Genomic DNA, 14,109 nt, shown 5'->3' with positions numbered 1-14,109 from the left:
AGTACCTTTTTGCCCCTGTGTCTCTACAGCTGCCCTGATGTGCAGTTAAACCAATTCTTGGGTGAGGAAGTCATAGCTAGATAGGAATATAACCATGCAGCACTGGTTGAGGAACATTCCTACAAAAATTTAATCCATTCCAAAACTGAGATATCAACCCTCCTTTCCCCTCCCTTTCCTCTGTCACATTTCAATAAGTCATTTTATGCACATCATGCTAAAGTAGAAGAAACTATTTCCACAAGCTGATGGGATTTCTTCTCTATATTTAAATTCTCTGGAGTGAAATGATGGTACTGATCCCAGTGTTACACACAATGAGGCAAGTTTATGACACACAGACCGAGTTCGTTCTGATGTGAACTGCAAAACCCTTGAGAAGTTCTGGACCTCCAGTGACCTGTGAACGACTTTGCACAGTGCTACTGAAGCTCAATTCTGCAATGGCTCCGATTCCAGCAGAAGTTTCTATACAGAGGACTGACAGAATCTAGTTTTCATTTTCCTGTCATCCATCAGCCCCAGAAAATACCATAGTTATTTTAAATCAAAAATGCAAGGTCATCTCCATGCACGCTCAGGGAGATACTCAGCCACAGCAGAGGGCCAGCAAGGGATCCACGGGGCTCTGCTCACAAGTGCTTCTGTGAAGATTTAAGCAGTGTTTGGACCTCTGGCGGACCCTCTGCAGAGGCGTATGCTCACTTCAGTGCACAAGGAGTGCCAGGTAAGGTGTGCCCCCTTCATACTGTAGTTAGAATAGTTGCAAAAGTATTTTCCCATGCAAATCAAATATGAAACAAGAAGTCATGAAGCTGCTCAGACTTCTGGAAGTTTGAACAGTTCTCCTTTTCCTGAACTGATAATCACCTGTGCTCAAGAGGCTGGGCGGGTTTCGCGTGGTCACCTGTTGCCTACCTATTACTGCTAAGAACAAGCAAAATCGTTCCCAGGCAGCATGCACAAGAAAAAAAAGGAAAAAAATAAAAATGTACCTCATAATGATTATTAAAGTTCCATTCTTTCATTTGCAAGAACTCACATTTTAAAGAAAGAAGAAATGAGTATCAGGAGATAAGGAACCATTATTGAGCCCTCTGCCTTGGTTTCAATTACACTGTGAAATTAATTTAAGGCACTTTAAGAATACAAGAGGTATTCACTCTTTTTGGCAAGAGGTTGCAATTTCCTCTAATAAAGTGTCAATATAAATATGTTGCTTTAAGACAGGAAGAACAAGTCAGTTAATACAGAAAGAACGGGACATATTAAAACAAGTGCTATCAAGGAAACCAAATGGCAAAACTAATAAATAAACTGGCTGAATGACAATTGTATGGCAGAGAGCTGGTAAATCGAAGTTTAATTAGAAACTTATTTTTAAAGAGTGTTTTATGCTAATAATATGCATCAAAGTGATTAATGCTGTGAAAGACAACATTACGCCAGTAAATTAAAAAAGAGGTAGCCTATGTGAGAAGACACATTTATGGCTGGAAGATGTAAGAAATATGAGACCAATGAACCTGAAAATAAATACATACATAGATACAAAAGGTTAATAATTCTTGTGGATTTAAAACATGCTGGCAAAATGTGAAATGGCTACACAGACTGGACAAACGCAGAGAGCTTTCTGATGGATTGCCAAATGTCACCACAGCAAAGGCTGACAGCGAGTCCCTGCCACTGGCCCTTTCCACTGGCATGAACCAACTCATACTGAGGCACTGGATGGAAGGAAATGAGCTCCACAGCTGTGCTTGCCCAGCTGGGTGTCTGCTAGCTCAGCTTTGGAGGAGGCACTACTGGTGTCATGACCTAGTGCTCCGAAATGCTGCCACCTCCTCACCATTTAATAAGCCAATACACAATGGTTTGAGAGATCTGTCTTGCAACCACAGAATAAAGTTCATCTCAACAGGAGGAGCGTGCAGAAAAGCACACAGAAGAGTGCACCACCGGGAGAGAAGGGAAGCAGCTCCTGCACGGAGCTGAACTGAAAACAGGTCGATCTGAACAGCCTATTTCTTGCTAAAAGGAGAGGAGAAAAAATTGGGAAATCTCCAAAACTGTCTTTAATGGACTAAAACACTTTTTTAAAGAGCTTTCACTTTCATCGTCTTGGTTTTGAGGCAATGGGACATACAAAGCAAATTGCCTCCCAGTCTGCCGAAGCAGCGACAGGGGAACAGCCTCATGCATCTCTCAAGTAATTAAAGCTACTCAGCTTCTGAACAGGTGCCTTGCAGCAACACCCAAGATGTGTTATAATCCCCCAGTAACACACTGCCTAACACATTTTATTGCCTAATTACTCCCACACTCACGTTTAGCGCCCTTGTTAATCCAATGCTTCAAGAGAATACTTGTCTTACTTAAATATGTCTTGATCCTAATTTTCCTGTTATTGGTGTAAATCAGAACTCATCTCACTAACATTAATGGAGCTACTGCAGTGTCAAATGTCTAGGAATGGAAAAATCAGGCCTATATCCCAAAATGAACATTCAGTCTGGCACAAGTAGCATGTTCTTATTTTCTTGCGTCAAAACAAAATATGCTTTTTCTCTGGTACTGACTCAAAGCAGAGCTTTTAAGCTGTCAATGCTGAGATTAGCCCTGACTCCAAACAATATCTTTTTTCCTAACTCTTACCGAAGACACCACAGCAGTATCTTTGCTAGCAGCTCTGATGATTCTGTTCAAGGCAGGCTACAGGTTTGCTCACTCTATCCTCAGGAAGACAACAATGCACATAAAGGCAAATACAGGACAATGCCATTAAAGATAATCAATATAATGAGCAGACAGAAGACAGCACAGACATGGCAGGTCACCCAGAGCATCACAGCTATCGGCCTTTGATCAGGTCACATTGTAATTATTGTTTCGTGAGTGTCTGTCCATTGCCGCACGGCACACAGTGGGCGGGTACGACTCTTCAGGGGCTGGGATGTGGAGTGTCCCAGTCCTGCTACTCATGGAGTTAATGCACGGCGGGAATTCAGCCTCACGACACGTGGAAATCTGAACTATGGGAAAGCTCCAGGTCACAGGACTAGACTGTTCAGTTACTGCTCAGCTGCTCATACCGCACAGGTACCAGCAATGCAATGGGAGATACCGTTACATTATCGAGACTACAAATTCGCTTGTGATGCTACCTTGCTCGTGAGCTGCCAGCAATACTGTACCTTTGAAGAGCTAAAACTGCATAAAACTAGCCACAGCCGTGCATATTCCAGTGTCCTTGCTAACGGTGAGGCACTGAGAAATACAACATTGCAATTCACTGAGTGAGGACAAGAGAAAAATAGAAGGGGAAAAAAAACATTCCAGAGGTTTCCACGCTTCACATATAGAAATAAGCTACCTGCCTATAAACCGAAAGTGATGTCCATTGAGACAGTGAGAACGAGTACTAGAAGTAGTGGTCCTGCTCTGGCTGGGGGGTTGGACTACGTGATCTTTTGAGGTCTCTTCCAACCCCTGACATTATGTGATTCTGTGTAACTACTGTCATTTCTTGTCCTTTTCCATTCATGTCAAGCAAGAAAAATCCTAAAGAATATCACCAAAAAGCAGTGGCTCGAGGCACCCTCAGGCTCTGCCCATCTCTTTTACATCTCTTATCATGTTAATATTAGTAAGAGATCCTTTTTTAAAAAGAGATGACATTCAGAAACAACAGAATGAGGGTAGCTTATTGACTCTCCCTGGTGACCTAAGAGGTTAATGAAAATTACATCAGTTTGCAGAAGTCAACTCAAGGTCAAACACTTATGTGGCACTTTTCTGAAGTACCAAATCAAACAGTGCAAACCAAAAGGTCATGCAAAAATGGGACTTTTCAAGCTATGTAGGTTTTTATTTTTCTTTGAATAGTTGCAGAGCAAATATCTTTCCTGCTAGCATGACAACATCCTTGCACCAAGTCCAGACAAAGGAATGACTGAAACAGAACTACAGGTTTCCAAAATGAATTAATTCAGTTTCTCTGATCTCATAAAGAGACCTCTAGTCATGCTCTGGGAAAACCCTGGGGAGACTCATTTCACCCAGACTCATCTTACCCAGTCGCTCTTTCTCTTTCTACCACCAGAAAGCCAAAATAAGGTATTTGAAATGTAGATTTGAAATCACTACCAGCCGGAAAAAACGAGGGAGAAGGAGGGGAGACTGAGACACACGGAATGTTTATAACCCAGAGAAACAAATTAAATAAAGATTTTATGAGGAACTTTAAAACTTTTTTACTTCAAAAAGGAAAGCAACAAGAGGATATGGGGAGCACCACAGCCACAGATGAAAACAAGAAAGGGGACAAATGGCTCATCCTCCTTGGCTTTCAGTGGTGACACAACCGCTTACAGCCCCACCAGTTCATTTATCAGGTCTCAGCAGTGAAAATAGCTGCACAGCTGGGAACTTCATGCAGCACCTGCCATCCCAGCACATGGCTTTCTGTAACAGACTGGGGGATGTCTCCGCATGAAGATGAGAAAGTCCTCCTCTTCTACTCAACAACTGTTAGCTGGGCCTTCCTTAAACCCAACTCCTCCGTAAGTGCAGATGCAGAAGTGACTGGAAAAAGGACCTATAAGTAATTAACTTCTGTTACTGCCACAAGACAGAAAGGATTGAAAAGAATGGAGAAAATAGGATGGTGCCTCAAAGAAAAAAAAAAAGCCATGGGTTCCTGCCGATTTTGTTTTGGAAAGTCTCCACAGGCAGTAATGCAGTTATTTCACCTTACAGCAAAGCAGTAAGAACAGGAGATCGGAACCCTAAGTTTTGGAAATGGAGAGCTACCTATAGCACGGCCCATGGCGATCACCCTGGCAGCTCAATTTGAGACTATGACATGTGTTGAGGAAGCCTTTTTACAGCTACTCCTCTGTGTTCCAAGTAAATTGGTTTCTGACACCTCTGTGGCAAAGTAGCCCTTGGGGTGATTTTGAAGTCCTTACAAGAGCTGTTAAAAGCAACCCTAAACGCCAAGAAGGAACCCAGACATTGTCATCATGGGTCCCGCAAGAGCTACACCTGGTAAAGCAACCTGAGGATCAAAGCACTGCATCTTAATAATGTTTGTCTCGGGTTTGCTCTGTCTCGTCTATTCGACCTATCAGTTTGGTCTATTCTGAGCTGACTGCAATGAAAATAAGGAATGTACTCCACTAGTTTTTGAATTATACCATGAAAATGGTGTGATATAAGAATTGTGCCCCGCTGTGTTCGCGGTTAGGTTTACGCAAGGTCTCCTCTTACTTATCTACTTTATACAGTTGCGGAAAGAATGAATTTAATAGGAAGTTAATGTCACTTTCTAAATGCCGTTCTTGCAATAGCAAGAACAATCCTCAGGAGAGGAAAGCTGTCAACAGCATAAGGGAAAGGAGGAACCACAAAGACAGCAAAGGATATCATGTGTTAAAAAAAAAAAAAACAAAACAAACCCAAAGTCCAGACACATAGCGGAGCCATTCTGGAAATTGTTGTTCTGCCTTTGTAATCTTCGTTAATATATAAATAAAAGAAAAAAGAAAGAAAAGAAAGAAAAGAAAGAAAAGAAAGAAAAGAAAGAAAGAAAAGAAAGAAAAGAAAGAAAGAAAAGAAAGAAAGAAAAGAAAGAAAGAAAAGAAAAGAAAGAAAGAAAAGAAAGAAAGAAAAGAAAGAAAGAAAAGAAAGACGCTTGTTCTTTGAATAGTAACTGTAACCAAGTTGTGTCACCACTGCAGCTTTTACATTACTGGCACTGTGCTTTGCAGGAAAGAGAGACCCACATACCTTTTGTTGCCAGCCGGACACAGTTGATTTTTGTTTCCTGAAAAATAAAAAAAAAAAAATATACAGGAAAACATCAAGGTGTGTAATTTGCCCATCTACAGTAAACATACATTGCTTTCAAAAGGTACTAAAATAAGTAAGCATTTTTTTACATTCGTCTCTAAAAATACCACCAACATTTTCAGTTGCAGAAAACACTTCATACTAATGGACCTGCCTACAGCTGCTTCTCTAACTGTTGAAAAGTTAAGAGTGACAACATGTTTTTCCACACTTGATGTGTGAGTGATGGGTCCCGTGTAACTGCCTGATTAACTAATAGAATTTACCAGTTAAATGACTGGATCTGTAATAGGCAGACAAGCCTTGGGTCAAAAGTACATGCAACTGTACATCTAATTTTCATGCACCATTACTGCAAATTTTGCAAATTGGGTATTTATTTAAACACATGGCAAACAGACACTGAAGCAGTCATTTGAATATTTCAGCGCTCTGATATGTATGTGAGGCAAACCAGCAGGCTGTATGGCTAGCTCTGCCAAGCGAGCTATTCCAGCACAACCCACACCACTGCAGTTCTTCACTGCAGAGCTGGGATAAAACCCAACGCTTTTTGTTCAGCCCACCTGGGAGCCTGCAGAGCTGCGTAACCCGGGGTTTGGATCGGAACAGTGATGTTGTATTTGGCTTAACAGCTCAAACTTGGCAGCCTTCTCAGGCCACCTCCACTGAAAACACATTCTTCCTGGTATCCCCAGCTCCTCATTCTACAGCCCTCACTGGCGTGGGTTGCTTCTGTCCGATGCACGATTGCCGTCCAAATGTTAATCTGCTGCTTCGGTTCAAAAGCTGACTTTGTCAGGCAGTAATCTGCTGCAGGGTTTTCGTAGCACTTTATGTCTTTACACGGTCTTGTACATGTCTCAGGTGTAACGAATACTGCATAAATTACTGTGTGTAACAACGCTACGTTAATACGGATGCTGTCTGTGCTCTGGAAACAACAGCCTAGGAAATGCACTGCTGAGCACCTCATTCCATCCCCAGGCAAAAAGAGGAACACTGAAAGTCTGAATTTGCCTTGGAAAGGTCCCATTGTGCCTTTCTCCTCACACTCACATTGCGCGTAGGAAGCGGAAAATAGCAAGATCCGCACTGGGAAACGCAAGAGCGATTCCCTCTGATCCCTTCCTACGCGTGCCTCAAGGTACCGGTCAGCAACACTACCTGTGCATCAGCAAGCCTGTGTGCCGTCTAAAAACAACGAAATACTCAGGACAAACTGTCCCTTTGTTGATCCTGCCTTCAATCTCTGGAGGAATTCACAGATCACTAAGGACAAATCATGTCTATTAAGGACATCCCTTCCCAGCCATATAGCCCCCAGAGTGGGACTGTCTATCCCAGTAAAGCAGAGGCATCCCTCTTTGATGCACTGACCCCTCCCTCCCTCAAAATTCAACTCCCCTACACAACCTGTACAACCGCCAGCACTGCAAAGTCAACATAGCTGTACAACAGAGCTCCCCATTCATCTCTGCCTTGTGCATAATCAGTTTGAATTGCCAGCTATTCTGGAAATCCAAAATCTTTATTGCTAGTGGTGATATATGTAGCAGGAAAAACACAGCTTTACTTTTAAAGCACAGCCTCAGCATATAATGCTGGGACTTGTAAGACAGACAGATCCTGATGTAGTTTACAACCTAAGACAAGGTGACCTGGAAAATCAGTAATGAAAAATAAAATATAAAATATCAAGATGGCATTTTTGCAGTCTAAAAGTAGGTGGACACTTGCTCACATTTGGTTGAGAAAAATTTTCTTGTGTACTTTTGCTTTCTGCTAGTTTCAAAGGGTAACAAAAAGCTGCAGAAATTAGTCAATGCTGAGAAAAGAAGAGGTGAGAAAACAAAAACCAAAATCCTGCTAATGATGGTGTAACCAATCTCATTTGAGCACGTGCATATTCCTGCACATTACCCTCCCAAAGGGTAATTTGAGAAGACAGGATGCAGTGGGTTCTGTTTGCATCTACTAATTGCTGCATTTAGCACAGGCAATCACAGTTATTAGAAGACCATGATCTGGCACTGCCAAAAGCAAGGGCAATCAATCACTAGAGGAACAAGACATCTGGACTTCAGAACTTATCAAATTGCATCTTCTGAGAAACAGAACATAAAAGAAACCTGCACAGACACCAGCTACTAGGGATGCTGAAGTTTAAAGACTTGAACTTAGTCCATATTCCTGATTAGGGCTGATTATTCCATTGATCTCCTCATTGATCAACAACCTGCTCATCTCTTTGGTCTCTCATAAAAATGAGGTCTCTTTAAATTTACTCCATTTTCCTTTGATTGATGCTAAGAATTGTGAATTTGTATGAACTTTTCTACAAAGAAACAGAATAAATACATGGTTGTTTTTTTTTTTTTCCAAAACCAGTAAAACCACAATCACATTTGTTTTCTGAAAAATACTACTTTTGATTCAGACAAGGTGCTTTCCTGTACTCAGTAAAGATGCTTCTCTCTAGCCAATAGTAAAGCAAGAATAAACAATGTAGGTAATTCTCAGTTATCCATCCAGATGGCTTAAAGCAATTACAAGAAAAATAATGAAATAAAGGGATAATAAAACAAATTTTAGAAAAACAAAAATAATTTCCCCACATTTCTGTCTCCATGTTGTTTCTGAATGTTCTTTGAAATGCTGTGATACCCAATTCCCATTTTGTGATATCACAGAAGTTTTACAAGGCCTTATACATCTACAACAATCTTAATGATGACCCAAGATCCTACGTACTCAGCATAAGGTATCTGTTTTGTATTATGGCTGAAGTCACAGGAATAACTTAAGATCCCAGTAGCACTACTACTTCGGCTCCGTATCACTGCCAGGTAACAGAACAAGGTAGGCAGATTTTAACAAAGATCCTGGACCAGGAAAACACTGTATCAATACGTCCTACAGCTCTTGATCCAACCTTCATTTTCCAACATGCTTTGTATCCAGAAAGCTTACTGTGTATTAAGCCCATCTACACGTTTACTAGAACATATTTATTTACATTTGTTTTATGGAACTTACTTCCATATGAATAAAATGTTACGGGTACCCTCATGCAAAGCTGAACCCTGGCTAAATTTTGATGTCCATACGCCATGGACACAGACCATGAAGACCTGTGTTTCAGAGTCCTGGCAGACTGTTCCTGGACGGCAGCCCCAGCCCTGCAGTTAGAGTGAGCTGGAGACCCTCCGAAGAGAACACAGGCTGTGCTGAGGAGCAGGGTGAGCCCCGTCTGCCAACACAGCTCACGCACACAGACTTGAAACTACACACCATGAGCCTTTTTAGCATGCCTCTGAATTTTCAGGCGGTCTTTAAATGTCCTTTTAATATAGTATGTTCCTTTTTTTTCTTTTCAAAGCAAGGAGCTGATGCTGTCTACTAATTACTCAGGTTCCCAAACGCACTTTTCACTGAAGTACACTGGATGATAACAAGACAAGTTCTGCCTTCGTCTCTTCAGTGTTTGGATGGGAACAATTTTCTGAAGAAAAGGGCTAGGAGGGCAGCAGGACATATGTTTATGTGACAGCTGTGTCTTCACAACCTGAAAAGGCAAATGATTTTTTTTTTTTTTCTTTTCTTTCAAAATGACAGCTTGCTGTTTACCGACTACGAACAACAATAAAAGAAGCGGAGCTTTTTCATCCATCTGTTTTCACACCCACAATTTTTTCTTTCCTTTACTATTATTATGACTTTGCATTAGTTGAACAGTGCTTGCCTTGTCTGAAGAACCACCTGCCAGCACCAGTGAGACAGGCTGTCCCCAGATGCACCATTTGGGGCTGCCCTGAAACAGGCGCAGTTTCGTCAGGCAGCTCCAATCAGGGACAGGCAATTTTAACTTTTGCTGGTGCACAGAGAAGTAATAACCAATCTCCCACTGGGCCTCAGTTTCAACTTCAGTTCCCCATGTCCCAGAGCTGTACATTGAGCATGCTTGTCAGCAACCTGCTTCAGACAGGAGAGAAACCCTGGTTCTGTCCACTGAACATCTTCAGGAATTATTTTTTTGGTTCTCAACAAATTTTGTCCAAGTTCAGGGGAGTTCTAGATCGTGTGCTGCTTTTCTATCCCACTGAAGCCAACTTTTTGTTGTCTTTAAAATTAATCATGTGCATATGTCTGTGCAGGGTCAATGTACTCCCCTGTAATTTCTATTGCCAGCTTTCGGAAACTGCTAGTTCTCCAAGAGACTAAGCAAAACCTAGTATTGCCCTTGCAATTATCAGCTATTTTTAGTATCTGTGTCACTCAGAGAAGGGAGGTTTAACAAAGTGGTTAAGGCTTTCGTTAATTACAACAGAAAGATATTTCAATGATGTATAGTTATCATCAAATACCCACACCTCTCAACCATGAGGTAGCCTGGAGGAGGCTTTTATTTACCATCTAGAAAACACTCTGGCCCAAGATGGCCAACCAGATGTGGAAACAAGGGCTTACAAAGAGTGAAGTCCTTCCACAGCTGCTTCATTTCCGCCCCAGCAGCTCCAACATGAGATTAAGAAGGAGTAAAAAATAAGTGAACAAAATTGTACGCTTGGAATCCTACTGAACACAGAGCTCCTCAAAGCTGGTTAGTGGGTCACAGAAGCAATGCAGGCGGCCTTGGTGCCACTTCATTTTTCAGAACATGGCTCATGCTGAATTGAAGTACCTCACTGGTTTTTTTGCGAGTCATCTCCACAGGGATGAATGCCACCTCTCTGCTGGCAGATCTATCCATACCTCCAAAACATCCCAGAAGAAGAATGTTGTGTACTGTGAGTAACCTCTCAGCACCTAGAAATCCATCCTGAAGTCCCCTGATGATAATGAACTGCCTGATTGTGCATGTAATACAAGTCACTAGAGAGCAAAAAAATCAATAAGAATCTCTGTAGAGTGTATCATTCCCTCAAAATTAATATTCTCATTGATTCCTGTGGTGCTACTTTTCACAATTCTGGCCTGAAAACATCGCTCACCTGTTGGAGCACCAGGCTGCAGGAGCAGCTGGCAGCATCCCCCACACCATCTCCAGCTGCTTTACAAAGCTCCTGCCTCAACTCCCGTTTAGAGGAAAAACGGCCAAGAGTTATTGATTGCAACTGTGCCGTTACAGATTTCATTTCAACTCAATGAGGTGAAATGCAACTGCGGGAAGGATTTTTGGGAATCTCTGGTTTCTGACCTGCTCAAAATTTCAGGCAGGTTTCACGCAACAGCCAAAGAATTCTCCGCATTTGCGCATGTTGCCGGGTGACTAACCAGAGACTGTCACCTACAACAACCCAGATAAGGAACCTGGGGATAATAAAACCTGCAACATTTATCTTTGATTATTAAGTCAGCATAAAGATAAGAGAGGATAAGGAGTGACACGGTGTTGCCACCCTGGCCCAACCTTTCAGAGGGATAAACGCTGAAAGGGCTGGCGTTTTAAAGGGGCTGAGCTCAGGGAGGTTTTTCAGACAAGGAAAACTTCAGGCTCTGTCAGGCAGCCGTCTGTAGCAGGTGGCACCAGGACAACCAGCAAACATCAGTAAACTACCTGGATGGCTGCGACAGCATGCATGGAGCTCCTGCCAGAGGAGAGCAAAGCCAGTTGTCCATTCTTCTTTCTCTGTCACTCCCTGTGCTGACCCCTTCTAACAATTAAATAGTAACTAATGGTGCTTCTCAGCCCCGCATTTACAAAGCCTGGAGCTTCTGTTTCCTTTTTCTCTTTTTTCCTCCTCTTACTTCAAACTCTGGCACATTTCAGCTCAGCATCTGGCTTGCAACAATCCCTAGGAGGAAAATTCATGCAATTTGGAAGTGCTTTGTATAACAAAGCTGACACCCGTTCTATTTCACACATGTTCTATTTAGACCCCTGTCTGGAAGGAAGCAACACCACATCGACCAAACTTCATGCAACTCTCCACAGAAAAGAATCCAGCCAGCGACAGCGCTCTCAGTCAAACTCTCAAACAACAAGTACAACATTGCACAAGAGAAGGCAGAAAAGCTCGTGATCTGATTTTCCAGCAATTTGCCACACTTGTTTTGCATCCAGCTGTTAATTATGTTCCTTTCACTGTAACAATCACGGCTAATGGTTGCAGAGCAGACAAGAACACCAAATGAGTACAACCCTCCACGTACGGAGGAGCTAAAACAATGCAGAACTCCTGTAACACTTCCACCTCCTCCTAATCAAGATTTTGACCAAATACAGAATGTTTCTTCAAATTAAGCTCTCCCCAGAGTCCTACATTTCCAAAGGAAGACGTTCTGGTTCACTGCACGAAGGTTTCTCATCGCAGGTTCCAGGTGTGGAAAGAAGTTTCATCATTCCACAACTGTCAGTGATTAATGAAACTACAGAGTATCCTAATTAAAAAATGAGTGGCAGTGTTCTGTTAAGTTTTTCATGTACAAGGGAACATAAGGCTGTATTTTAATCGTGCTAAATTGTAATGGTTTCAGATTTTTTGCAGATGTGCATTATGAAAAATGCCATGCTGCAGCCCTAATTATTAGTAGGCTTTACAAAGTCAAAGCTGCTCAGATTATAGACGTAAGTGAAACCCCAGAACTCTTAAATACAAGTTATACCTGTAAATGATTCTTGGAATGAAGCAAAACTTATTATTTACAGCTGCAAAAGACTGGATGCAAATCAGACACTAACGTTTGAAATGTGGGGCTTAAGGATTTTATCAAGAAACAAGAAGTATCACAGCTACTCCTCTGAAGACCCATATTCCACTCTTGGACATTTCCTCTATACTTTTTCCCACAGTAGTGCACTTCGAGGACAGGTAAGCATATACTGTACCAATACAAGTTGTTAACAGAAGAGGCAATTGCTTGCTCCAACAGGAACTTGCTTTGTCTGGCAGGATACTTCTCATGCTGTCATAAACTGGGTATTGTTGCATAGACTCTTTTGATTAACTTACACTTAAAAAGTCCTTTACAGACTTGGGTTCCTATTAGAACAGCCCAAGCCAGTCATCCTTTTTTGAGTACTTATCACTTGTATGTAGAGAGTGTGATGCAACCTGCCAGCCACAGAGAGCCAGAAAAAGCAGGAACCACACATTAGCGCTGCCTTAATGCAGAATGCCAAGGGAAGCCTACATTTCCATTCATATAACCCATTTATGGCATATTATAGTGTACTTAAGCAAATAAAGTTTTTTGTTCCCTGGGGATCCATTCACTAGCAATTAACTATCACACAACGGGGAACTAACTAGACACGGAGAGACATACATATATTTCACCATTTCCTTTATAAAGGCAAATCCAAAATTGAATTAATTGAGCAGTGCTGGAAGGAAACTATATCGACTAGAAAGGAAACCAAGGTGAAAGACAGCACAGTACTGAAAGATTTGTGCTCGTCAGCCACACAGCAGAAATTCTGCAGGAGAATGGTGATAAATGAAGGCAGTAAAACACCAAGATATGTTGTGAACATTCATTGGCATTGCGAGTCTGTACAGTCCTCTGTGACGTGCGGCTGCGTTTTGGGTATAAATGACACTCTCCTAAGTGAAGACTATTCACCTTTGATTGATTTTTCTAATTTTGCTCTTTCAGAGGTGATGTCTTAGAGAATTTGTCTACGTTAAAGTTAGATTCATGAAAGCACTTGAAAATGTGCTAATAACAGGCGCGGCTACTCAACTTCTTGATGCCATGTCAATGCTCTAAGCCAGTTGGTGAGGCCAGAGTGTCAAATTGTATCATGTTATGTGGTAATGAAAAACAATTAAGGGAGTCAAAGGGGAGGAAGGTGAATGACTGCTTAGACTGGATCTGGCCTGTACACTGTTAGCTGAACTCACCTGAAACAGGAGAGTTAAAAGAGAAGGTCACAAACTATTCTAGGCTGGAACAGAAGAGGGAAAAGAGGGCTTCCCTTTACCTATGACAGGATCTGTTGGGGCGTTATGTGTATCTCATTTGAGTCTGAGGATGGGGCAGACTATGTTTCCTGTAGGGCGGACTATGTTTCCTGTGCAGTCTTCATTCTAAACGCAGCATCACAGAGTAAGTACACATAAAAACATACCCCAGGGTATTCAAAACGAGTAACACAGACATGCACATACGACTTAAGCTGAAACTCCCAACCATATGTGCTACAGAATGATGTGACCAAATGCAAGATACAAGGTAATCCAACTTGATAGCTTTTGGGTAGTTCTCATCTCATAATGTCTCCTTCAAAATCACAAGTACTATGAA

At 41.8% G+C, this 14,109-nt stretch overlaps 1 protein-coding gene across 2 annotated transcripts in view; it reads right to left on the bottom strand.

Annotated features, from left to right (window-relative positions):
• PTPRT (protein tyrosine phosphatase receptor type T) overlaps positions 1-14,109 on the bottom strand; it is a 462,769-nt gene that overhangs the window by 79,173 nt on the left and 369,487 nt on the right. For both annotated transcript variants that reach the window (XM_086474655.1, XM_086474654.1), the window contains exons 13-14: positions 5,794-5,830; positions 871-927 (exon numbers count right to left, since the gene is read on the bottom strand). In XM_086474655.1, coding sequence (XP_086330781.1) covers positions 871-927; positions 5,794-5,830 — 94 coding nt within the window. The remainder of the gene's footprint in view (positions 1-870; positions 928-5,793; positions 5,831-14,109) is intronic.

This window comes from Leptosomus discolor, chromosome 17 (genome assembly GCF_034619465.1).
Source record: "Leptosomus discolor isolate bLepDis1 chromosome 17, bLepDis1.hap2, whole genome shotgun sequence".
NCBI lineage: Eukaryota > Metazoa > Chordata > Aves > Leptosomiformes > Leptosomidae > Leptosomus > Leptosomus discolor.
The sequence above is the reverse complement of the archived record's forward strand: the minus strand, read 5'-3'. Positions and strand labels throughout refer to the sequence as shown.